Raw genomic sequence first — 27487 nt, forward strand, 5'->3', positions numbered from 1 at the left:
CATCATACAGCAATTTACTACTGATCGAGTTGGGTCTAGGGATGAAGGCACCATTTATCGGTGGTCATCTCAGGTTTGGTAAGGAAAGAACTTGTCACCTATGTCCTTCCCCAGGATCGAACACGCGGACTCGAGGGTAGCCTTCACGGTGGTAGACGAAAATCTCACCGCTGCACCACGCGGGATCTGTTTTTAGAAGTACCGTAGTAGTAGCATGTGGACGCCACAACATAAGATTCGGTGCATGCGTATATAGGAGCTTAATTTAAATCAGTGACGCATATCTAACACCGTGTACGAACTGAGGGAAACGAGAAGTCTCTCACGTGATTCGAAACAGCATCTACAACAGTTGATTCGATAATAGTACCGTTTGAACATCTGGCAGAGCCACTAATGGTACTCAGATTGAACTTTATTAACCTGCAAATAAACTTGAGGAGTTGACCTCTTTAATGCTAGTCAAATTTATAACTAATCATAGGTTTTTCTCTCACTATATAAGCCGTTACTTTTGGATACCTTTACTTCGGATACGCTGATTTCATGGATTTTGCTCACTTTCGCGACTGTTTAGTGAAGTACAGTAAACCATAGAAATAACGATTTGAATAATAAGTGTTCAGTATCATCAAGTGAATTTAAAATATAACTTTTTTTTAACATACGCTTGAAAAATTATAAAATTTTTTTGCTTTTTTACATCGAATAAATCTGACTTAGATTAGTCTATCCTACAAAAACAATTAAATTTTGCAACGGCACTCATTGATTTTCAATTGCACTGCTACCTAAAAGTGCTAATCGTGAATAGTTTAGATGTAATTTTATAACGAATGAGCTGGTGGTTTGTTCATATCTGAAATCTAGGTTTGTCCTAAAAATTTTGCCCGTTAGCGTAAGAAAAGTGTTGAAAAATTGATCATTTCATCCTATAATCACGTTTCGGCAATTTGGCCGAACAACATTCTTGACACTGAAAATTTCGGAACAAAAGAGTAGAAATCCGAAGGTCCTTTTAGGTCATTCATTATCGACCTAAATCTGCCAGAAAAGAAATTGAATACGTAATTGAAAAGCGAAATTAATTTATGCGTCCTTGACAAAATGATGATGAATAATGTAAAGCAAATGTATGCCAGTAGATGTTAAAGTAATTATAATCGGAGAAAACATTTTTTGTATGGTCACTAACATCCGTATTTTATTACCTGTTTTAGACCGCAACCGAGTGATTGCAATTTTCTATTAACTCTTCCCGCTGCACGATAGATACCCCTAAACACCCTTTAAAATGCCATATCTTTCTCAATGAAGTAGACTTTATTCCGATTTTCAGCAGGTGCAAACTAAGGGGGTTAAAGCGAAAAGTTTTCCATTGAGAAATCTACTTTATAAAATATCTGGGCTAGTCAATGCTAAAATAAGAGGTTTTTAAGGAGGCGAGAGATATCTCGTCAATTTTTTCTCCCCGCTTAGAGGGTAAAACAGACTTTACGCGCACAATGAGAGTTTTGGTTTCAATACTCTTCTCCTTTAAAATGTGTCCATAGAAGAAACCACGCATGAAGTCTTTAAACAAGGAGGTTTACTATTGCCTTTTGTCCATTTTCATCATGTTGCGAGAAGTGCAAATGTTTGAAATCTTCTCTATTTGCAGTAGCATTAAAACTATAATTTATGTCCTAACCTCAGATGCAAAATAATCTGATTTTTTTTCATTCGGTTCTTCGGTGATTCCATATCACTATTTTGTGGCATACATGAATACCAGCTAATGTCAGATTTCCAAATGAAAAAACCATCAGTGTAACGAAACATTGGATATAACATCTCCGAGGCAATCGGATATAAATGGAGAAACCGAACGTGTATACGCTGATAAAAATCGAACCAGCATGTAATGTTGTAGAGACTATACGTAGGTGTGTGTGTATGTGTCAGGGTAGTTATTTCCACTTCACAATAAACAATGCCCATACTGTATCGTATGATCAAGGTGCACGATAATGGGCAAAGGGGGGAAAAAATGAGAGGAAAAGTGACATCCCTTTTCCTAGGCCATCAACATAACGAAGTCTACCATGTGCTTGCTCATAGTTGGTTTGCAATTGCAATGCCGCGCAATGTTTTATCCAAGACAGCCGGGCGTAGTAGCATGCATGCATCAACTGAGACTGTTGCTTGACTGATTCCATTGCCGGAACTAAAGACCTCTCTGTGCCTATTCTCCACGCTTGGTCGAGAAACGTAAGAAAAGATATAAAAAATTTTTTGCCTCGAAGACAACGTCTTTCATAAAAAAAAGGAAAAGAAAGCGATTCTCCTTAAACAGCTGTTGAACACCATCTTTTTTATTTTACTCGAAAAATTCCGATAATCTCGAATCAATGATCAGAGGAGCTTTAAGAGCAACCTTCAAATTATATAATGCCTCTCTCTTTTGCCGCTTCTATAGTTTTAGTGAAACTCACAGCTGAATTTTCAAGGTGATATGTTAAATATGTATACACAACGAACAGAAATATATATTTCCAGCGCGTTCTAAAAATAATATCATATACAGTGAAACCTCGATATAACGATAGTGTGAGGACCAAGAAAAAATGTCGTTGTTATGGGATTTATAGTTATATTGAGTATCGTTGTAGCCAGGTTTTTCACTGTATTCGGTTTTACTGTAAACAAGGAAGCCAAAATATTGCTTGAAATGAACAAAATCAAAATATTGCTTGAAATGAACAAAATCAAAATATTGCTTGAAATGAACAAAATCAAAATATTGCTTGAAATGAACAAAATCAAAATATTGCTTGAAATTAAGCTAAATAAAAATATATATATTCTATAGTATTTTCACCTAAAAACGTTTGATGTACACAGTTGTGCCCAAACGTAAATCTGTGGGATATGCAAACTCATGTTCTCCTAGGAAATATTAACAATATTAAGTAGGTTTGAAATAAAACACTAGTGGATGTTCAGAGAATTTTATATCTGCACTACGGGATACAACAAGAGATTTATGATGCTTTGGCAGAGATGTAAAATTCAGGGGATACTAGGTTTTTGAATGTTGGATTCTGGTCTATTCCAGGCATGCCGGGAAAACCAAGGTTTAATAAGGATTATAGAATACATTCAAAGACCAATATCAATTTATCAAATGATAAATAAGTAAGTGAATCAGAATAAAATATGGTTTTTTAATGCAGCAAACGTGTTTTGCCTGGGAATTAGATAACAATAATGAAAATTGAGTATTTACTTATTGATTTGATTTCACATTATCATTAACTTACGACAGGAAATGAAAGCATTGTATTTTTCACGTTTTTCATGTTCAGAGATTGAAAGATACTGTCGCTTTTGTATATATCATTTTTGCCGGGCAATTCTTTCATTTTTTTTGTTCTGCTTATTCAAATTTTGCACACATGATAAATAAATGCAAGAATACTTCTAAATCTACTTATGTTTTCATTTTACTCATTTAACCTACTTATACGTTAGCGTATATCCAGCATTTTAAATATACCAAAATTTGTGGTAGCAAAAGCAAACATAGAGCCTAATTTTATCTGAATCTGAACGTTATTAGTTCGTAAAACCGAAAGATCCCTAAGTTGCAGAAAACAGACATGTTTCAAATCAGCCAATTCAATCAATTTTTGAGTCCAGAATCTAAGAATTATTCAGAATCTGACTCGAAACTCCTGACATGGAATTACATTGTTTTGGCTCTACCCTGCATATGTCTTTCGTACTAGGAAATTTTTATACTATCCTATTAATAGCATTGATTTTCTCAAATCACATTCTTAACATACGAAATATGAAATCACACAGCCTTCAGAAAACAAAAATAGGTTTACGTCGCCCGTACCGAAAAAGTTGAAAATATCAGATGAATATTCACTAATATCATAATGGGAAGGAAACTTTAATATATTAACGGGTTATCGATCTTATAAGTTGCGGCGTCTTAATACTTTATCGCATTAGCAAGATATGAAAGCGAAACTTTCTCAGACTGCTTTAACCCCAGACTTTCTGATGAGGAAGGTGTGAACAAAACACGTGTGTTAAACAACTGTTCAATTATTCTAAACATGTGCTTCATATTATATTTCAGAAAATAAGTCATTTGATTCCCAACAGCTTTTATCCTACGATATTCCGTGGTAAATGTTTCTGACTAATTATACACACACTATTATTAATAGCAGGAGACTTACCTTCGGGACATTGAAGCATCGAAGTTTCCTAAAAATAAAAAGATAAACCACGAGTTAATTTTTTTAAAATACTTAATCAATTAATAAGACGATAACTGATATTTGTTTATTTGAATAAAAAGCATGATAAATGAGCTAAATGCGTCTAAAGGCTGATGAATCGTTTTATATACATAAAATGACATGCGATTATGAATTATTAATAAAGAAATGGGACATTAATGATAAATATAGGAAAATCTAATTCATATAAAAAATATAAATTAAATTGAAATAAATTACACCGTCGGGAGAACTATACCATGGGAAATTGAAAAATTAATACCATCGTGAATAAAGTAAATTGTGTGACGGGGGCGAGAGTTTTTTTTTTTTAAATTTATGACATTACTTTCTCTTATGATAAGCACAAAATTTGCATAATTGCAAATTACAATTTGCACATTTTTGCAAATTGTGTCACTGTTGGACATGTTTATGTATTTGAATTTCAGATTTTTTTTTTAAAACGTGCATTGATTATCATGAATAATGATTGGACAGCATAAAAAAAGCAGAATAATATGCATTTTGGGTGCGGATTGTATCTCTGTAAATCTCATGTAATTCCTGGTATTTTTACGAAACATTCACTATACATAACATTGACCGAGGTTCGAATCCCTTAACCAGTATTCTAAGGAAAAATTGTTTTTTTCTTCTTTTTTAACACGTGTGTAAAAAGAAAATGTGAAGACTCGTTCGTTGGACATTTCTCTACCTCTCGCGTTGACATTTTGGTGATATCAACGCGCTTATCGACAGAATAAAAATGTCCTTGAGCTTGAAAAGGGGATATTCGCATGAAGAATTCGTAAAATACTTGACTATGAATTTTGCTCACGTAGACGCTCGCCAATTCACATTCACATGTCATCAGATAAGTATGAATAAAGCATTTATACGAATACAGATGAGCCGAAAATTTTAAGAGCCGCATTGCAGTCATGTAGCGGAAATGATGATTACTAGGATTTAAATCGGGAAAGATGAGAGTGATGGAGCGGAAAACATTTATTTCAATGATAACAAATTTGTTACATTACTCTTTCGAGTCACACGTTTCAATATATAAAAACATAATATTTTCATAAATGATTATCGACGTATACTGGTCGTAAATAGACATTTGATTTTTTACATTTTCGATTCTTCAAAACAACAATGATTCGATAAATGTAAAAAAAAAATGCTTTTTTCCCTTCCGAATCTTAACCGTGTATCACTTCAGCACAATTTTTTCAAACAACCTTGGTGCGTAGTATACTCTCAAGAGCAGCTATTGCTTTTTAAAATTCCAATTTTTATGCTGCCAAATTCTAAAATGTGCAGCTTATTTAACGTCACAAGTAATCAAATCTAAGAAAGTGAACTTTATCTCTACGTGTATGAGAATTCTTTTAGACTCATTTGTTCGTGAATCTTTTAATGAGTAAAAGTCTTTTTTCCCCTTAGAAGGCCCCCATCTTCAACCTGTTGCTCTTCAGCAACATGGTGCTCCCTTAAGCACCAAGAGTGTTCAATACTCATGCTAGATTTCGTGTGTGCTCATGGGTACTTGATCAATTCTCAATTAAATACACTGTAAAATAGCATTCAAGAATTACGATTATGCAGATTTCAAGCATACTTGTGTAAACGTTTGCCGAAAGATATGCATGCTAAACTCTTGGACCGTGGGCCTAATGTAGCCTTCGGAGCAATATGGTGTGACCCGCGACCTCAGGCCCTAGTTTTGTAAAAATAAACCAAGCTGCACGTTTACAGATCGATTAAGTGACCCGCGGTGCAGTTCTACATCACTCAAGTGGTCCGCGGCAAAATAACAGATAACTTAAGTGGCCCATGGCACAGTTACAGATCACACAAGTGGCCCGCAGCAAATTTATAAATTACCTTAGTGGCCCGCAGCACATTTACATACAGATCACTCAAGTGGCCCACATTCTCCTAAAGGTTGAGCACCCTTGCCATAAGAGGTGCTCTCTGTTTGATGACAAGCATAGGCTACGGTTATAGTGGGCAAAGAGGTAAGTGGTACGATAATTGTGACTAGGAAGAAAAAAATTCATAGGGTGGAAGAAGAGACGTTTGAGTTTAGTAAAAGAGAAGGAGAATAGAGAAAATAGCCGGAAGGGTTGTGAAATGTAAGGGTGTGATGATGACGATTCCACCGTAGAAGAGGGAAAGAAAAGAAGGGAGAAACGGACCAATTAGCAGATAGCGAAAATCAGCAGATAGGGGTGAAAACAAACCGGATTGTTCAAGTCGCACACCTCTCGTTGAGTGGCTTCTTTCTCTTCTTTGTCTCGCTGCTCGAGTATGTGACGTGTAGAATAAAATACAATTGTTTTCGTCGCTAGTCTCTCTTATGCACTCCCGTACCTCGTGGTCGCCTCACTATGTGTTCGGCCATAGGCAGTGTTCGCGACTCGAGAAAGGTTGAAAATCCCTGCCTTAAAATTCAGTTGATCTCCAATTAACAAGATGTATGAACTAACAATCTGTGTGACAGATCTTATTTTCAACACAAAAAACCAGTATATTTGAATATAGTATTGCTACAAATATATCTACTAGAACTATGAATAGTCTCTCGGGCTAAGGACAGTTGTGAGTTAGAGCATCGACTTGACGTATCTCCAACAGCAGCAGTTAATATCCTCAAGGTGGAACAAATGCCATAGTAGAACCTCCCCTAACGGACACATTTCTGATCCCCGGTCCCGTGGAATAGGGCTTTAATGTATTTCACTCTTCGTTAGCGGACAGTAAAATCAGCCTAACTGTAATTTATTAATTTTTGGTCATAAACAAAAAGAATTTATCATATTTAACTAAGCTTATGTTTAATCCCAAGTTCGTGTTGGGAAAAATGATAAATCGTCAATTAATTATTCAATGAAATGAACATAACTATGGTCCAGGATGGTGAATTAGAATGGTAATGTGTTGGTTTTGTTTGTTGATAACGTGTGAAGAAAGTCAACGTTACAAGACTCATAATGTTGTTATGAATGTTTTTATCTTCTTCACACTTATTTAATTTAATTTGATTTTTATTGCAAAATATGTGTAGTGCACGTATCATGTGCGGGTAAAAATAGTTAATTGGTTTAATGAAGAGAAGACAGGTTATGATTTTTCCATATTTATCAGACTTTCCAAATTCATTTGGGAATTGTGCATAATCGCCGGAAAAAGTTATAAAAATGTAGTGAAATTTAATTAATTAGTGATTATGCATAACTACCGGTGTATGACTTTTACAGTAACATATTAAAATATATAGGAATCAAATGCGACCGAACCCAAACATTGCACAAATGTGAAAGTCATATAAACGAGGCTCCACTCTATAATGTACCTCGCCATTAGCGGACACTCCCCGTAAGCGGACAAAATTTTTTGTCCCATGGGTGTCCGTTATCGAGAGATTCTATTGTATTACTGTAGTAATAGTAGCTACTGTTCCGCTGCTACTGCATTTATAACTCGACTCAGCTTGAAGAGATTTGCATTGCTGGGAATGGTCTTTTCTTATATTTGTTACGGAAAGGAGATGATCTCAAGAAAAAGGGACCGAAAGAAAGAGATGATGTTACTCTCTCAGCTATTATTACAAAGCACAGATGACTGGATACGAAGAGGAGATGAATTTCCTTCCCAAAATTCATCGTATCCAGTCATCTGTATTTTGTTCCAAGTTCGACTCAACTTAATCACTTTGCTCGACTGCTAAAACAAGAGAGAAAAGGTGATGCAGTTCAGTCAACATTTGACTCCTGTCTTGATAAATGTTAGAAGGTCTCACTGAGACATTGTCCCCTCGTTTCATGGCCAACATCGGAATGAAGCAGTACAGTAACGTACAAAATTCAACAGTCACAACAGTCAACACCAGCTATAGCAGATCTGCTATAGCTGGTGTTGCAACAGGCCATTGGCTTAGGCGGCTGTATGAACAGACAAAGTTTTCCTCCCTCCTCAAATTTTTAAGAATTCCCTAGAAAAAAAAAATGAAAATTATACCCAAGCCTTCTCTTTCTCTCTTTCCCTTATTGTCATATGCAGAGCCCGGAAGTTTAGCCACTAAAAATGGTCGAAATATGCAGACAAAAAGGCACTAAAAATGCCTAAAATAAGCACTATGAAAAGGGAGTGTGAGGAAGAAAAAATAACTGGAAACAAAAGTATTAAGGATTTGAAAACTAGCTGAAAAATTGGTTTCACTTAATCCGTCTATTGTTTTAATTATAGTTTATAATAACTGCATTATTTTCCAAGTTAAATTGATTTCAAGTCCAAAATAAAATGTTAGTAGACCCTCAGGATTAGGTGAATTCCAGGGTCATCATTACCAGACGTGGAGTTGGTAGAGAAAATGATCTGTGGGGCTCCCTCGAATTGCGAATAATTCTCGTTTATTTGTTGTGCTATTTGGAATAATCATTATCATTTCTATAGTTAAAACATGTGTATCTTGTTCTATTTTTGTAATTTTTTGTATATTATCACGTATGCGGGACTCCTTTAAACGCGGGGCCCTGTGTGGCCGCATCTGTCACACACCCTTGAGGGTGACTCTTGGCAATTTAATCGAATATAGATATATATGTTTCATAAAATAGCCATAGTTGTTTGCAGTGCATTTATGGTGCAAAAAATAAAATCAAAACAACATGGGCCCCAGAGCCCTGTCTGCTCCTACCCCCCCTTGTGTGAGCCATAACGTCAATTCAAGACCTCTTGGGAAAATCATCGGTCCGCTGTACAACGCTGTCCAATGCCTGAGCGAGACATGTTATGTAGGAAAACAAAAATTTCTAATTTTTCTCTGCTTTTCTAACATGGGCTGCGTTCATCTGAAACAAAATCATTCACGTCTAACACCTTCTGGACAAAGCAAAGCATTACACCACCAATCTCTCAGATCACTTGGTTGCATCTAAATAGGGCTGGAAGGAGGGGTAGGCTTTCTGATGATAATTAATACTGAGAGTTGGAAAATTTTAAAAATAGCAATTATTTTGAAGTTTTCAGTGCCCAAAATATTCAAGTTTTTTAGATTATGGCCTCTGAAATTCACTAAAAAACGTGAAACTATGTCAAAATAGGCATTAATGCCATGGAAATTTCAAAAAAGGCACTTTTACCAAAAAAGTTTGAAAATGGGCAAAAAAAGGCATTTGTGTGTGTGTGTATGTGTGTGTGGCGTTTTGCCTGAACTTCCTGGCTTTAGTCATATGTATTCTTCAGAAACCTAAGGCCTGGAGGCTTACTGGTGTTTTTCTTCAATGGTATGAATCATATTTTACTGGCCGATCTCAACAGGCTATCAAAGATGGAGTTAGATCTTCCTATCACACACACCTGTATTTCTGGCATTCTTCAAAGCTCTGTTTTTTAAGACATCTGCTTTTCATTTTATACATTAATGATTTACCTGATTTCATAGATTCTAAGTTTTCTAATTGTTTAATATTTGCTGAAGATGTTAAAATTTTTCGCCTTGTAAATAGTAGAGAAGAAGCTGAGAGGAACTACAACATTCTATAGACAAGTTCACTTCATGGTGTAAACATAATTTGTTGAATTTGAGCATTACCAAACGTAAAATATCATGTCTCTTATGGCAGAAAACTTACTTTTTTTTCACATAGCTATAATATTGACAATCAGCTTTTAGAACGTGTGGAATATATGAAGAATTTGGGGAGAGAGATCACACACACGCATTCAATGGTTCCTTTAACTTCAATAAGCATATTGTATATTGAAAATGTTACTGCCAAGTATCTAAGAAATGTTAGTTTTGTCGTGAGGCCGGATCACTACATAATTAAATTAAAGTAAACGAATATAAACAACACACATTGAGTATACTGAGGCGACATTACGTTGTTCCGCAATTAAATTTTAATTATTTATTAAACTTCAAAACAATTAAGCTTCATACAAACAAAATATAAACGTATTATTTTAATTGCTTAACCTGCGATGTCGGTCGTTATATAAGAAATCAATTAGAACAAAAAATCAAATTCATATTACGGAAAAGATCATATTGAAAAGCCGCTCAAATAGAAATTATGATAAAAGCTAGGATAATCTCACCAAAAGCCACTCAATATGCAAAAAAAAAAAGCACAACACTCACCCACCATCATCCCCTGCCATTGGGAACACCCCGTGGCAGGAAAACTCTTATATTCTATTTTATTTCATTTTTAAATTGAATTTTCAAGCAATTCGGGTCGGTCCGGCTGGGAAGGGCCGGACCTCCCTACCCTAAAAGTTCCCGCCAAGAAATGTGTGATACACTTAGACCAAAATTTAACTTACTTTAATTTACTTTAACCAAAATTTCCCATTAACAGTGAATTTCGTATTGCTTATCTATGCTCTCTTATCAGGATGCAACGAATTTCGCGTATAACGAATATTTTCGCTTTTTTTCCGACTTAGTTATAAGCAGGTCCAACTGTAAAATAAACTTAACCATGTGATTCAGTGTAAATAGATGATTCTCACAGAATTAGCCTTAATTATGTCCCCAGCAGTTTACATTAAGATTATACAGAACTTTTTTTTCAACACTTTCCATTTATATTCCAGTTTCTGAAAAGTCACCGCCCTGCTTTTAATTTTGTTCATCAATAGATTTTTAAAATTTGCTTGCACAAATTTTGCTTTGTTAAATAAATGCCCTTCTTCTGGCTGTCCCCAGCCCATTTTTCAAATTTTAAAATTATAACTTTCTATCCTAAAACAAAAATATACTACTCTTTTTTTTTAATAATATATATTTTAAGGACCGGTATACTTATTTCATCTTTTTCATAATTTTAAATATTTTTTATCAATAGTTTATAGCCAAATTAAAATTTTCCCCACCTTCTTTTCTCTATTCGTGATACTTTGAAAACATTGGTTCAAGTCCTGCAACACCAGTTGCCACCTATCAAATTTTGTGTTGAAAGATTAAGAAAAAAGAATGTAGCCATCACTCTTGAACCTCCTTTTATATGAATTAAAATTGTAAATTAATTCACAAATTAAGTTTATTCAAGAAAAGAGGTGAGTGTTTTCATAATGTCCTTCTCTTGCAATTTTTTTGTGAGAAATTTATAATTGAAAATTATTTTTTCACAGTACCACTGTACGTGTTTCAGTTCAGAGACATCTATTACTTCTGAAAAGCACACGTTTTTTCAACATACTTAGTTCAACATACTTTCTTCTGGAATTAGATAACCAGAAGGAAAGCTTGATCATAAGTTAAGGGGGAAAAAAGTAAAAAATAATCAGAATTTTTCTCTTGGTTGCAACATCAAGCTGCAGCAATGTTTCGTCTAAAGATTTTGCTTTGAGAGTGCACCTCGTGCTCTAGCAAAACAAAGACAAATTAGAAATCTGTTGTCCCCCATAAACGTGATGAAAAAAAAGCGAGAAACAGAAATAATAAGAGAAATAAAAGTGCAATTGACAAAACATTGTTCAGAGTATCAGTGCTTGTCCAAGTTGAACATGAGATGCCAAAATATATGTTGAGTTTGTCAGCATAAATATCAAGTTAAGTGCTGAAACAAGCAGATGCCTCGTTGGATTTGCCTATCTCTTAACGTGTGTGGTTAAATATAAATCAATTTTTCTCACCATGAATTTTTTAAAAATTTCATTGCTGACTATATTTCATTTATTAGCAGGTAAAGAAGTGTCCCTAAAATTTTATTTGGATTTTTTGGTTGACATTTTTTGATAATTTTTTTTTCATTTTTCGTCCAATATCACGAGAATGACTCACATATCATTAATTTTCTTATATTTCATGGGTTCGTGTTTTCATGCTATTTTTGGGGATAACGTCGATCCGATATTCAAACCAACTATGGCCTAACGATGCCCGAGAAACTGATATCCGAAGATGAGATATCCCACCTTCGTAAAAGCCTCTTATTTTAGCATTGACAAGCCCAAATATTTTGTGAAGTCGATTTCTCAATGTGGAACACTTTTCCTTGTACCCTTTACCTTGCACCGGCTGGAAATCTTGAAAACGCATTTAAAAAAAATAATAAAAGTACGACATTTTAAAGGGGTTTTAGTGATTTCTATTATGCCACGGAAGAGTTAATTCATTGAACGACGGCTACAAAACATTATCAATCAGAACTAGTCCTATTTCGAGCCCCTTGTAATACACTTATAGGCACTCCTTTTTAACTCGATTTGAATTATTATAGAATGTATTTGTGTATGCGAATATTATGGTCAGCTTTTCCCATTCGAAAATCATTTTTCTCACATATTTGGAAACTTTAATACTATGAAAAGCTATTCACACGAAACAGAGTAAATAACTTTCTCATAGAAGCTACCTCTAGGATGATATGCGGAAGTATGCGATACCAGCTCAACGGTATTTAAATCGATGCTTCTTCTTTTTAACATTTTTCTAGTGGACTCATCATTTTTTTTTTGACAAGTCCACTAGCTCGAACGAAATGGGGAAGCCTGTCGAAAAATTTCTCGTCGATGTCTAATCCCCTGATGTATAAGATGAGAAATCACTAACCAGTGGGCCATAAAAGTTTCTCCTGAAGCTTCGTAATAGCTTCGAAGAGAAGATGAGATAAAAAAAAAAGAATCCAAAATCAGAAGCCATGACGCTAAGGACAATTTTTTACGCTTTCGCTTTCGTTACCTTCTATGACTTCAGGCTCTTTTTGACATTGCGTTCGATACTGTTCCGTTAACTGCACTAACTTCCGCATGACAGACAATCATTTCTATTTTCCATAATTCTTTTGTTGCATAACAATCTTGAAATTTCCAATGACGGATATTATGCTTTTTTTTTCTTCTTTTTTTTTTAATAACTTCAATAAAATTTTCATTTTGCTGCCTGTAAATCGAGTGGTTATCGTTCTAGACTTCGGCTGTGCAATTCTGGGTTCGGACATGAATATATTTACGTAACTAACTCTCAATCATCTAATGCTAATTTTTTTTCGAACTGATAATCTTTTTCATAGTTACTGACAAGTATAGAAAGAAGGAAAAATCGTTTAAAACAATCTATCCCGAATCGTACTATTATACGAATATATTCCCGAATCGTACTAATACGAGATCATAAAGAGGACGTAGCCTGCACAGCCTAAAAAAATTGCATATAAAATAAATTTATTGAAGTAATATTACTTTCCAAATATATAACTACCTTCTTTGTGATTCAAACTGTAGTAAGAAAAAAAATTCGGGTTTCAAACTTCAAGTTAAAAAAAAGAAAGAAATCCAAACAAAACATTTTCACAAATTAGTGAAATCACAGCCACACATGCTCTGCAACAAATAAAGAGTTATTATCGTTAATTGAGACATCTACCAGCAAATTCAAAATATAAAATGGAAAGAATGTGACTTCACTTTATGTGCAAAGGGGATTCTGAATTTTTATCTTTGGAACTGGATGCAGTACTGAACGTTTGAAGAACCCTTTGAACATATGAAAGCTGCGCATTTAAGGGTTAGAAACCAAAGGCAAAAAAAAAAAAAAAAAATTGATTGGAGTCTTTTTTTTTAGTGATCCTTGGTATTTTTTTTAAAGGAATGAAGTTAATTTTAATGGAAAATTTACACTTATCGTTAGTATCCGACTGAAACTCATTAAAAACGCAGCTATTTGATTCCACATCCTGTACATCGATTAGTTTCAATTTCGAAGAAACGTTCGATGCTATTGAAAATAACAAAAATAAAATAACAATGGAAGCATTCGGATTACACAGCATCGACAATCGATTATCCAAACGAATGGATAAAAAGGGACTTATAATTTTCGTTTTCTTGTGAAACGCGATATTTTATACGAGAAAATAGGTTTTAAAGCTATCTTGGTGTGTAATTGAAATAGTTGTTTTTTAGTTCATACGAAAGAGAATATCTAATCGTTTTCTATATGGTAATATTTTACGTAAAAAACGATTGTATAGTGGATCCTCACGCGTCTCTCATTTACGTAACAGTTCAAAGAACACATTAGATGGAAAACTGTTCTTTTTTTTTTTTTAGCTCATCTCTTTTTTTCTGTGAAAAATTCGTATTATGTGCCAAGTTGAGGGACACGCTAGGTTAGCCACTCAAATGGAGGAGTTAAAAAAAAAAAAGTATCTCCAAAGTAGACAGAATGGGGAAAAAATAGCTCATTTTCACGCCCAAGTGACAAGTCCCAATGTCCGGTTAGTTCTCTACTCTATAATTTAGCTTGTTATTACGTCTTGTAGAACATTCCACTTCTAGGTCAAGAAAACATTCTTATTTGAATAGATGGATTTTTATTTTCAATTGTTGAGTCGATGACGTATTTGAATTGATTCTTTTTTTAGCTGATGCCTAAGGTGTTGCACCACCTTCGAAGTCCAAGCGGATACGAAAGTTTTATAAATATTTCAGTATTTAATAGGTAGCCGTATCTTTGAGTGTCGACAGATTTTTTAAGATGTCTTATTTATTTTAAATGTCGTTGCGAAGTTTGAAAAAAATGTTCCGTTCCTCATTTTATAAACGATTGTTTTTCGACTTAAACTAATCTTGTCAGATTTCGCAAACGTTATTATTGACCTCGCGTTCTTTCTCAATAGTTTTAGCCTTCTCATGATTTTTATTAAATTGTTGAGCATTGGTCATTAACAGTCATCGATGTGTTTTAGAATTCAAGAACAAACGCTACTGGTGAAGCTCAAGGTCGATGTTCCTCCACGTTCGTCTGGAGTACCTACTCACCAAAGATAACTGATGAATTCACGTGGCCGATATTATTACGGAAACGTTCCTCAAAATAGCTGCCCTCAGGGATGAGAGCTTTGTTGTTAGCCTACCTTTGCGTACTACCAAGGGTGGGTTGGGTCAGAACAGCATAGCAGGTGCCAGTTCTATGTTATTAACGACGAGGTCGAACACTACTTTACCTTGAACCTGATGCAACTCTAGTTCATTATCATACTCGACATTGGAGGTGATGATTAATAAAATTTCTAGTAAAGAGCTTCTGGCGTATCTGTCAATGATACTTCTTCGAAAGACTAGAGAAGAAGCCGAAGATGTTATGAGAGAGGCGAGAGTAAACGTATCAACTAATAGGATGCAAGATTTGTCTTTTGTAGAATACAAATATCTGTTGATAACAATTCGAAGAAAGGCAGAGAAAATTGCTTAGATTCAGTTCAGTTTCGTTTTATACAATAAAAAAAAGTCGCTGTAGATGTTTGTAATATACTTAGTTTTACCTAATAATAATAAACTTATTTTTTAACTCTATGTACCTAGAATCTGATTGAAATTATTCACGCAACAGTGATGAATTAATCGCAAGAAGTTCATCACAGAGAGTGAGAGTAAAGAGCAGGTAATTCTTCACAGCGGGAAACTCTAAAAGCAATCAGATTGTTTCAAATCATTGATGTGATTGCTTTACTCAACGTTTACCAATACATATCTTTCATTTCTTTTCAACTTATACGACTAGTCAACTAGTATGTTTCTATTTGGAAGATTTCATTCAGGTTTCTGCTGTGAATATTTTACGTATATTCGGAACCGATCCGAATGCATAAATAACTCGTATTTAATATTTTCATTGGGCTCCACCTCGCGTGTATTTAGCATATAAAACGTGTTTATACAGGGTGTACGTAAACTGTTTAGAAAAAATTGGAGAGGAATGATAGTACCCATCAAGACGAACAGTATTTACTACGGAGCCTACGGTCACAATACACTCGGTGTCAGAAAAGAACGGTAGATTAAACGTGATGGACCCGTGGCGTGGTTTCCACTCGCACCAGACCTAAATCCACTGGACTTCTTGTGAGGGCACATAAAAGCATTGGGAATACCTGAAGATTTCTGCCGAAAATCTCGTCGTAAGAATCCTTATTGCAACGGACAAGATCAATATAAATACAAATACAAACACAAGGCCACAACAGGCAAACTGCCCAACGAGGTGGCTGAGAAAAAGATGCCCATAACAAATATGGATGAATCACGACACCTAGGGTCTATGAGAGAGTCGCTAGTTTATCATTCACCGATGTGAAATGTGCAAAGACACTTCAACACCTTTATATCCTTTGCGTTTTTTACTGCTCTGCACGGGATTGTGGAACTTATGATTTCATTATGTCTCTTTTTTCACTGTTGAAACATGGACATTTTACTTTACTCTTTTCTGACACTGAGTAAATTGCGACCAGAGGTTTCATTATACACGGTGCATAGGTAACAGGGCATATGGCGTTATATTGGCGAGACGTTGATCCTAGATGCATACTTCCAATTAGAAACAGTATCAAAATAACGTATAGTACTCAGAAATGTCATTCATGTTGCAAGGGGTTGTACCGTTACTAAAATAAAAATGTAAACTTTTATACGGGTACCCTGTGCTCAAAAACCATTCATTATGCTCAAAAACCCAATTAAAAAGCTGTTATCCTGTCTCTCCTGATGCCAACAAAAAAAATTACACTTTTCTAAGTGCAATGTTACTTATGCACCCTGGTATACCTTTTGTTCGTCTTGATGGGGGTATTATTACCCCTTCAATTTTTTTCTAAACAGTTTACGAACACCCTGTAGATCAATAGAGTTAAATGAAAAAAAAATTGCTGAATTTAAGTCTCAAAACACAGCATAGGATAAAAAGGGTTAAACAAGTTGTTATCCTTGAAATAACAGTTTCTTCAACGCAGAACTATAGCACAATTTGTTCGACTTCTTGCTCTAATAGATTAGCAAGAATATGCGTTTACAAAGCTTCGATTCGTGTACCCATTTAGAATATGTTGTTACTTCAGTAATTAATACATTAATACGGATGAATGAATTATGGGAAATTTCGCCCTAAATATATGCAGAAAAAATACTGATGCAAAAAGTTATTATTGATGTTTATATTTTATTATTATAGTTATTTCAATGATGTTTGTACGTGGACAGTTTAGCATGGTATTGGTCCATGCAAATGGCCTGTAGAGAGAGCTCGAAGAGATCTAATTCACGAGTTTGGTGTCCCTAATTAGGTTGAGAGACGGTCGAAGTGTTATTTAGAACGTAGAGATTTTTTTTCGTTCGCGTGCAACCAGACTCATCTTCTCTCAAGAAGAATGTGCTAATATTAGTAAAACTTTTTCACGGACATTGAGAACATTTATTACGTCTGCGATAATAGTTATACCGTAGGATTTTGCTTATTGATGTCATACGGAAGATAAGCATCGAGAGCAACAACGTCACGTGTCATTACATTCATCCAAGTTAAAAACAAAATTAAGGTGTTTTCACGAGTGAAAACCGTAAATTATCTTTTAAATGAATGTGATATCATCTGATTACTTTCTCGAATTACAAATTATTGTTTATTGCGATATTCTTAGCATTTCCACTCATGCTTTTTAATTTCGAAATTTCTACGGCATTTGATACAATCACGCGTCGAAAAATTGATCATGTACGTATTTATATTGTTTGTTAACTTGTGCTCTAAATACCATGTATGTACTCGTATTTATTTTTAATTGTGCTGGGAAATCTTTAACTATTAGTAATTATCAGTGAGTCTATCAGTGTACCAATATTGAGGTTTTTTCTTTGTCTAGCTTCAGTCATAATCCAAAATGCCTTGGCTTCTTCTTCATCAGTCTTGAAGCTAAAAGAAGCAGATATTCAAATGTGTAGACCTCCTCCCCCTACGGGTGGATACGAGAGAAACCGGCTTACCAACTGTGATGACCTCTTGCTGTTGCCACATCCCTTCGACCTTTTCCTCTATTTAATTGCATACCCTTAACTCAGACTGGGGTAGTCGACCTAGGATCATGAATCCCTACTTCGTGTAACAAATGAAAAAAAATCCTTTGGTGCCTCTCAGACGTATGCCTTGATGAGAAAATACAGGATATACACTCACGTATAAGACACAAAAATGACATTTAATACAGTGCCATTTGTGATCACGATAAATTATTTTTAGTATTGTCTAAAAATACGTAAATATTGTCTAAATAGTAAATTAATACTGTCTAAAAAGAACGTATTTACTATGACTATATTTACGGGTTGTCATTCGTCAAAAATAGAGGGAAATGTAACATACATATTTAATGAAACGCATTAGTTCAAGTTGTATTTTTCAATTCCTTGAGTTTTAAGGGGATCGGTACACCAAAAATTTTTCAGAAATTAATTTTTAAACAGTTTGAAGTTTTCTACGTCAAACTTCGTTAAAATTTTGCTCTATCTTCTCACCAAAAGTATTTTTAATATATTTTGATATAAGATACTGGAAAGCATTATTTATGCCAAGGTTTTTCATCAAAATGCTCATTTCTCAAAACTATGTTTTTTGTGAAATAAGAAACATTTTTCAAACATTACCCGTTCAATTGTCTTGAAACTTTGTATATCTCTTGGTGTTACATGCTTCAACGAGAGGATTCATTATAAAAAAGATTCTGAGGAATTTTGTGGCGTATGAAATGGGTAAATTTTGGAGATTTTTAAAAATGTTGCATGTCACTGTATTGAAGTTACTGTTAGGAAACATAAATAACCAACAATTTAAACCCTAAAAACTTAAAATACAAATACAACGCCACAACAGGCAAAATGCCCAACGAGGCAGTGGATAAAAAAAATCCACTGAATTTTAGAAAAAAAATTAAATGACATAAGTGTGAATAGAAAATTTTTAAATGTTATTTAAAGATAGGTAATTTTTCCCCCCAGGATAGCATGGAATTCAAGATCATGCCTCAATCCCCTTAACTCATAAATAACTTCTATAACACTATCTTATTTGTTGTAACACTAGACTAGGGCCATCTTAAGAACATCATGGGCCCCCGGGCCAAGTCATTTTTCTGAGGCCCTAGCTGGAAAATTCTTGAAAAATTCAACTATTTCTCATTTTTCCGAGGTCCCTCTTCTCTTAAGGCCCCGGGCCGTGCCCGGGTGGGGCTCATGCGTTAAGACGGCACTGCACTGGACATCAAAATTCCACCAAGTCCGGCAAACGTAGAAAATTTTTGCATAGCAGATTTGGATGAAAAAGAAAATGCAGAACATTACAACTTACCTAATTACGTTGGATGTATCTTTTTACCATTTTAAATGATTAAATGGGTTTAGTAGCAGAGAATGTGCTAGCATAATAATAATTATTTACCTGATTGAGAGAAAAGTCCATGTCTATACATAATACACAAATCAAATCTTAAGAAAATCCGTGAAACACAAGGACTTAAAGATAAGAGAATTCAGTCTTTTTTCACGGAAGTGCATCTTAGTTTTATTTGGCTGTTCATGAGCCATTAATCAAATTATACTCCATCCAAGCTGTTCTAAAGACATTTATACTTGTGAAACAAATTCCGAGAGAGAATTTATTTTGCTTTGAAAACCGATCGAATGGAAACATATTCTTTTATGTGCATTTATGGTTAATAATAACAACTTGGATTTCGCTATGAAATCAAGCGTAAAACTTGTGTATTCTTTCAGATTTGGAAACTAAGCACCGCGTGTGCGATCAAACAAATAAAAAAACAAACAAACAAAAGCTCTTGTTCGTGTTCTATGTAATGTAACCAAGCATTCCTTTTATTTGAATTGATTTATTAAATCTTAAACTTTCGATAACCGATCCTTAAATGATGCGCTTTTATCGAAGACTTACTCGCCTAATACATAAACAGTTGCAAACGACATATTTATTTAATCCGATGTTTATTTCATATGAAATTTAGACGGCTGACTTTTTTCTCATTCTAAAAAAATTGTAAACATTTGAGAAAACATCAATATTTTTCACCTTACCTATAAAAATGCTATGAGATCATTCCAAATATTAAATACGTTATCAAAAATCTATTTCGTTATTTTCCACTAGATATTATTCTTGACTTTCTCAGTTACATGAAGAGTTTTGAAAGAAAAAAAAAACTGAACTAAAATAATTGTGTAGCACTGCATATAAGAAAATTTAAGTATTTAAAATTTATAAAAACACTTACCTTGCTTATTGTTTACCTAGTTGACACGAACTGATAAATGATGTTAAATACAATCTACATAATTTTTTTTGTGGTTAAAATTTTTTTAAACTACATTCTGATGTTCTTGCCTGTTGTGGCTTTGTATTTGTATTCTGTGTACAATTTGTTCATCGATAAATTATGCACAATAGTAGATAATGATGTTATAAAAATAAATAGAGTAACCAAACAAATACACTTACTTCTTTAAAAAACTGAGCAAAAAATAAATTAGTACGTTACTTAAAATCCAAAACAACCAATATAAAAGTATACGATCAAATAAATATTGATAAAACTCACCTCAGAAAATACTTCACGAGTAAATATCCCAATGATGATGAGTGCTTTAATCATAGCAAGTAAACACGAAATATCTTTATTCTTCATGGCACGAGTTGACAGGAATCCAAAAATTTCTATGTAGATACCCCCCGTTCACACCACGAAAGAAAAAAAAAAAGATGATACAGCGTTGGTATTTTCAACTGTCCATTTAGTCCGAGAGTACGAGAACTCGAACGATAATATCCACAGCCACCAAAGATTTGATCATTGGGTGGGTTTCTTTCTCTCGACGAGATGCGGCGGCTTTCTTTCTTGGAATTCCAATATCCTTGAGAGAGAGAGAGAGCTAGCTGGTGCGTACGCGAAAAACACAAAGAGAGGATACGCGAGTTCGTTCCCAGCCAGCACCAACAAGTCAAGTGAGTCTTAGTTGGAGTCTACCTGTAAGTACAGGTGAGTTTTGTAAATATATAAAAAAAAAAACCTTTCCTCAAAAAGTTGAGCGGTGGAAAATCGTTTTTTCCAGAGGGAAAAGCCACCATCTCACCCCACTTACTTACTTCTTACTTCTTTCAAAGAAGTCTTTTAGGGTGAAACTTGTTCTGCAAGTTCGTCGGTTCCGGCCCGTTGAAGTTTTTTCTTCTCTTTTATATCATATGTATTTTTTTCTTTCGTATATCTTTCCCCTATTTCATTTTTTATCATGGTTCCATGCATGCTAAAATGATTTTTAGCATTTACCAAAATTCTTACGTATTATTAAAAAATTATTTCTGTCCTTCAAAAAAAAAATTCTTTATTGAAGAGTGTTCTTTCTCAAGATTAATAGTATGTACCAGGAACTGCGGAGGGGGGTGCGGGAAGCAGGGCCATCTTAAGAGCACCGTGGGCCCCCGGGCCAAGTGATTTTTGTGAGCCCTGCCTCGCAAATTCTCGAAAAATTCAACTACTTCTCATTTTTCTGAGGCTTCTCTTCTCTTGAGGCACCCCTGGCCCTGTCCGTGTGGACCCATGTGTTAAGACTAGGTCTGGGAATCGATTAAAATTTTTAACTGGTTAATCAAAAAACTTTAATCGAATTTTAATCGAATATTTTCAAATGCTATTCATTCATAGCAAACGTAGCGTTGGAAACTATGTAATGTTAAAATCGATGCTATAAAAACATAATCTATTCTTCACTTAACGCATCTAACCACTGAATGGATGTAAATAAATACAGAAAAAGATTAACAAATAAACGTCTCCCGCTTGAAGATATTTAATATCGTCTCAATTTTTGCCGGCAACATGAATGTGCAGCAAATTTATAGAACTTGGAAAACGGTTTTTGAATGTTTTCTCTACCCATGTTACTCTACGGAAGTTGTTCTAAAATGCTTTGTAAAATGTGTTTCAATACATACATAGTAAAATGTGTGTATACATTTGCGCTTTTCTGGCAAAACTTAGTAAAATAATTATATGATGACTTTCTATTCAATGCGTTTTCTGTTCGGTTTTTCATCTTTGAACATGGTTGCTGGACATCCTACGTGTACGAGATTCAAGATCGTCCACATAAAAAAATTGCATTGTATATTCATGAATTTTCTTGTAGGGGGGAGGCTAAAGGCTAAGCCCCCTTACAAAGTATATTGAGCAGGAGGGCCCAAGCACCCCGAGGTCTCAGGTTCCGGTGTCTATACCTAACATTGTGTAAGTAAGATGAACTTCTACTGATATAAAATAAAAACAATTTGGAGAGAGAGAACTCAAAAGAGTGACAAACTGAACATTTTTGCGAAAATAAGAAAATAGTCGAACAATATTTTGAAGGAACAGAGGGAATTCTCGTGTCCCATAAAATGGAACTTATTGTCTGTTTGTTAAAATTCGTAGAGTGGCACGCGTATTGAAAATAATTTTGATACTGTCACGACTTGAAAAAAGGTTGCCCACCCCGATGTACACCATGTGTACTACGCGGGCTGAATGTGGCCCTTATCTTGTAGCCATCTGGTGTGGCCCACGGAGCCATACATATTTATTACCATGTCTATATGAATACGAGATCTTAATCATAATATCAGTGAAACCTCGCTACAACGATATTCCGTATAACGATAGATCTATTCCTCTACAACGATACATCTATTCCTCTACAACGATACATCTATTCCTCTACAACGATACATCTATTCCTCTACAACGATACATCTATTCCTCTACAACGATACATCTATTCCTCTACAACGATACATCTATTCCTCTACAACGATACATCTATTCCTCTACAACGATACATCTATTCCTCTACAACGATACATCTATTCCTCTACAACGATACATCTATTCCTCTACAACGATACATCTATTCCTCTACAACGATATTTTTTCCCAAATCCTGTTTGGAATTGCTATAGCCTAATGCAGGGGTTTTCAAACCTTTGTCACCAGCGGCGTCCTTGCCCGAGTCATGGTTCTCATCTGCAGTTTCCTAAAATATTTTAGTAAATATTTTCCCTTATAAAAGAACCACTTCGAACCATGTAGATAGGCACAAAAATGAATATCTCTAGCTCGCTGCGAAGACTCTGACAAAATTTGGTGACCTTCCTAGGAGCCGCGACGCACACTTTGAGAAACACTGCTCTAATCCGTCCATAATGATATTTTTAATAGATTTTTTATTCACTAAAACCATATTTATTTACACTTCGCTAAATACCACTTCAACATATTTTTAAACTCTTAATCAGTTTTTTGTTCTTTCGAGGGGGTTTGATTGCATTTCTGTATTTTGCATTATCTACCCCCCGAAAATGATAATGAAGTAGCCACATGAAGCTTTTTTCTGTGTAGTATGCAAAAATGCTGTGCGGTAAACCACCACTTTACGATGCGGTACAATTAACTGAATTTTAGTAATCAACCAATCAATTATAATTTTTTGTTGCGAATAAATACTTGCAAATGCATTTTATGGTGGTACTAACAACGCCAATTCAGAAGAGATGCTAACATTTGGTGGTGACTGATGATAATTCTACCTCTCGATATAACGATAAGCTCTCTACAACGATCTCTTTTCTTGGTTCGCAGTGTATCGTTATATCGAGATTCTATTGTATATTAATAAAAATATGATATTTCAATTGATGACGAATCGAGAATTCCTGATTCTCTACGATTTGAAATCTCTTGAGTTCGTGTGCATTTCAGAAGAAGCATTTTGATCCAGATCAGGGCAGCCTTAACCTTTTCTAAGGTTTCATAAATTTCAATGATCCACATTAGAACTGGCGCAGTGAAAATAACCAAACCCTCTGTAAAATGCCACCTTTTTTTTCAACAAGAAGACTCTTTCTGATTTTGTGCAGGTGATAGTGCTTTCTCCCCGAACTCCGGGAACAATTCCGGGAAATTCTCTATCTCTTATATTAGTTACACTGTACACACATTGCCATACTATCCTAAAGGGAAGAAAAAGGGTGTATTTCTAACATTGTCACTTTCGTTCTCTTAACAAAATTTGAAAAAAAAAATTGATTTCGCCCACTGGCAGGGGGAAGGGGGGGGGGTGATGGAAAACATATTCTTTGGAAAAGCAAAGTTGTAAAGGTATCTGGGCCGAATCATTGCTGAAATAAGAGAGTTTGAGGGAGGCGAAATATTTCGGGACTGTCAAAATATATTGTTTTTAATTACAAAAACAACACACACAAAGACGCATACAATATAAGAAAAAAATGAAAGACAATGCAACAAAAAATGAAACATACACTGTGCAGTTCTTAGGCCGGGATTATACAATAAAAATGTGGTAGAAGATCTTTTACAAAACTTGGAAAAACAACCAATAAGGCTATTGGTTACATTCGCTCGAATGTAACTTTTAAACTTTATTAAACTTTTATAGTGTAATCCCGGCCGCATCCGGTCCGTCCCAGAGCTTAATAAAATTTCTGTGTACAATAAGCAACAGCACGCTCTTGTAGATATGTTTCAGAATTTTTTAGAAATTATTACAAATTTTGCCTTGGTTGTCTATTTATATTTGATATAAATCTTAGGCGAGATATCTTGTAATTGCCGCTGAGAAGGTTAACGGATTCGGGGACGGGGCATGAATATTTCTGGGCTTCTCTTTTTAAATTTAACCTTCTGTAAAAATTTCCTTTTCGTGGAAATGAAACAAAATCAAATTAAATTTTTTCGAAAGCAACAAATATTTATTTAAGTTTTCCCCTTTTTTGACAAACACTGATTTCAGCGATGTATTGTAAACGAAAGGCTAAATTTCTCCTGAACTAGAACTAGAACACCCGTATGGTTTATTGTAGGCTCTTTCGAAAGCAATTTGTGAAGCTTTTGCAATGGACAAAGTTTTGGTAAATTTGTCCGATTGTAGCTAGAATGGTGTTTGCGGAGTTGGAGATTAAAAATTTTAATGACAATTCGATTTTGAACATCGCCAATCTTTCAGCGCTTGCAGCTCACCATTAAATCCAGATACTGTATTCTGATGCAAATTGCCGACACCTTATAGGATTTTTCTGCTTTTTCCAAGTATGTGCTTAGTTTGCGTGTAGTCTCTCAGAAACGTCATAAATTGGTGTTTCTCAGACTTGCGCATTTTCCTTCCATAATCGATTATCCACCGTAACTCAAAAACGGTTCGAGATTGGACAGAATTGGTAGGGTGCTTTATGTTCCACTTTTTGAGCTAGTCTATCACTTTCTTCTGTTTCTTCAGAATAGGTCACGTTCACCCTGTATAGCTATGACAACAGACAAATTAGTGACGTTCAAATAGAAACAAAAAAAATTCGATTCATCGATTAAACTTTTTGATTAATTGCTTCAAAATTTTTATCGTTTATAAAAAAAAAAAATAAATGCAATTATAAATCACTCTAACCGGAGAGTTTTTGATTAACGAATAAGATTGATTGCTTAGAGTTTTCGAAATGAAACGAATTGAATATCTGAGATTGAAATGAAAATTTTAAGATTACGAGATAATTAAGGTCATATGTGTCATCAGGGCCGCAACTGGATTCTTGGTCAGCTGGGGCTCATGCATTTCGGTGCACGTTGTAATGTTTAAGGAGCGGTTAAACGGTGAATTCGAGCCTTCTCTGATACGGGCACTAGACACAGCTGCCCCTCCTAGTTACGGCTGGTGTATAGACAGATCTGAACGGTGCATTTCCGCACATGGGGAATTTGGTGACATTTAAGCACACCCAAGCTGTTTCTTAAATTTCTTCTTGTTTTTTCTTTCTATCTACTGTCTTTTATTTCCCTCCTTAGGTAGATGGGAGGTGCATGGAGCTGTATCCACATTGTGCATTGTTAAAGTTCAACTACTTTTTACTACTAGAATTTCAAATGTTCTTGAAATATTATACTCCAAATTATTTTTTAAGGGTAAATGTTGCGGGAAAACTGGTAAACCAGTGATTCTGCATAATCACCGATCGCCTTGGTAAATTTGATGGATTTTAATGTGTCACTTGTTTAAATGTTTACTTTCACCGGCGATTATCCATAATTCCTAATTGAAGTCGGCAAATTTGATGAACACACATAAAAGAGAAAACTATCACCTCTGTTCTCTTCATTTAATCAGTTTATTAGTTTGCGATACGTCCACGAGAGAGAGAGAGAGAGAGACACGCATTTTGACATAAAAATTAAATTAAAATAAGTGTTGAAAGATTTTCTTCCCGCACACATAACTATGTTCAAATAAAACCAACATTAAGATCGATTCTTTTAATGAAAAATTCATTTCATGTAGTACACTGCCTATAAAAAAAACAAATTTTACTGCACCTACCTTGCAAACCTCAAAAGGAAGCGCTGTGATTGCGTGTCATTGATTTTGGTTCCTACACCAGGGGACCCCCTCCCCCCGCATCATTCCCTGAAGCGGGCTCAAAGCATAGGGTTTTGATCAGGCTCCCAATACATATAATAACTTTATGGTGCAAAAAACATAAAATCGCTCCTTGAGCTCCTAGGCTAGATCCCTGTAAGCCTTCCTTTGTGAAGTCATGCTAGAACTTACATATAAAAATTGTTATACCATGTAGGAAAATTCATAGAATACCACAAAATCATGCATGGATAGAATATCATATTTTGATCATGCGGTTTTTATTTTGAAAATTTACAATTGTCCAGTGGTCAATACTGTATATAGAATGACCACTAGAATATGCTATGCGTTTCTTTACTCTGCGTGACATCGATGAAACAAAACCATCAAGCAAGCTTCGTAATGCGTCCATACATACACTTGGTCATCACAATAATCTAGAGTCTAGACATCTCTCCAATCGAAGAGAATCTGTAGGACGCAATTTGACATCGAATGAATACTTTTCCCTGCTGACAAAACAAAGACGGGCTGTAGAATCTCGTTAATACCGAACAACATGATAATATAGTAAAACCTCTAAGATTGAACACCTCTGTATTCTTGACACCTACCTACATTTTAGAAGGTTTTACAAATGCAAATACAAGCACAAAGGCCCACGATAGGCAAATTGCCCAACGAGGTGGCTGAAAAAAAGCCATAAAAATATGGATGTCAGATATAACCAAAATGCAGCAACACAATATAAAAAAGAAAAAACTAATAGGTAATACTATATAATACACTGCCCATAAAAAAGATTAAGGTTGTCTTATCTAAGTATGGAAAACTTCTCGATTTATGTGACACCACAACCTGGTGTCCCCTTGTCGAAACAGTTGATTGACGGAATATTAATAACTCAATGGTCCATCCCATCCATCCCGTTGAAAATTTTAAACACTTCGATC

The 27487-nt window shown here is 34.8% G+C and overlaps 1 protein-coding gene across 1 annotated transcript in view; it reads right to left on the bottom strand.

The window, feature by feature from the left end:
• LOC149085090 (uncharacterized) overlaps positions 1–21095 on the bottom strand; it is a 146169-nt gene extending 125074 nt beyond the window's left edge. The window contains exons 1-2 of the mRNA XM_089232879.1: positions 20681–21095; positions 4239–4266 (exon numbers count right to left, since the gene is read on the bottom strand). Coding sequence (XP_089089005.1) covers positions 4239–4266; positions 20681–20767 — 115 coding nt within the window. The 5' untranslated portion in view covers positions 20768–21095. The remainder of the gene's footprint in view (positions 1–4238; positions 4267–20680) is intronic.
• Positions 21096–27487: the final 6392 nt, after the last annotated feature.

This window comes from Pholcus phalangioides, unplaced genomic scaffold, assembly GCF_987345545.1.
Source record: "Pholcus phalangioides strain wild (caught in Gottingen) unplaced genomic scaffold, Ppha-v1.0 ptg000007l_1, whole genome shotgun sequence".
In the NCBI taxonomy this organism is placed as follows: domain Eukaryota; kingdom Metazoa; phylum Arthropoda; class Arachnida; order Araneae; family Pholcidae; genus Pholcus; species Pholcus phalangioides.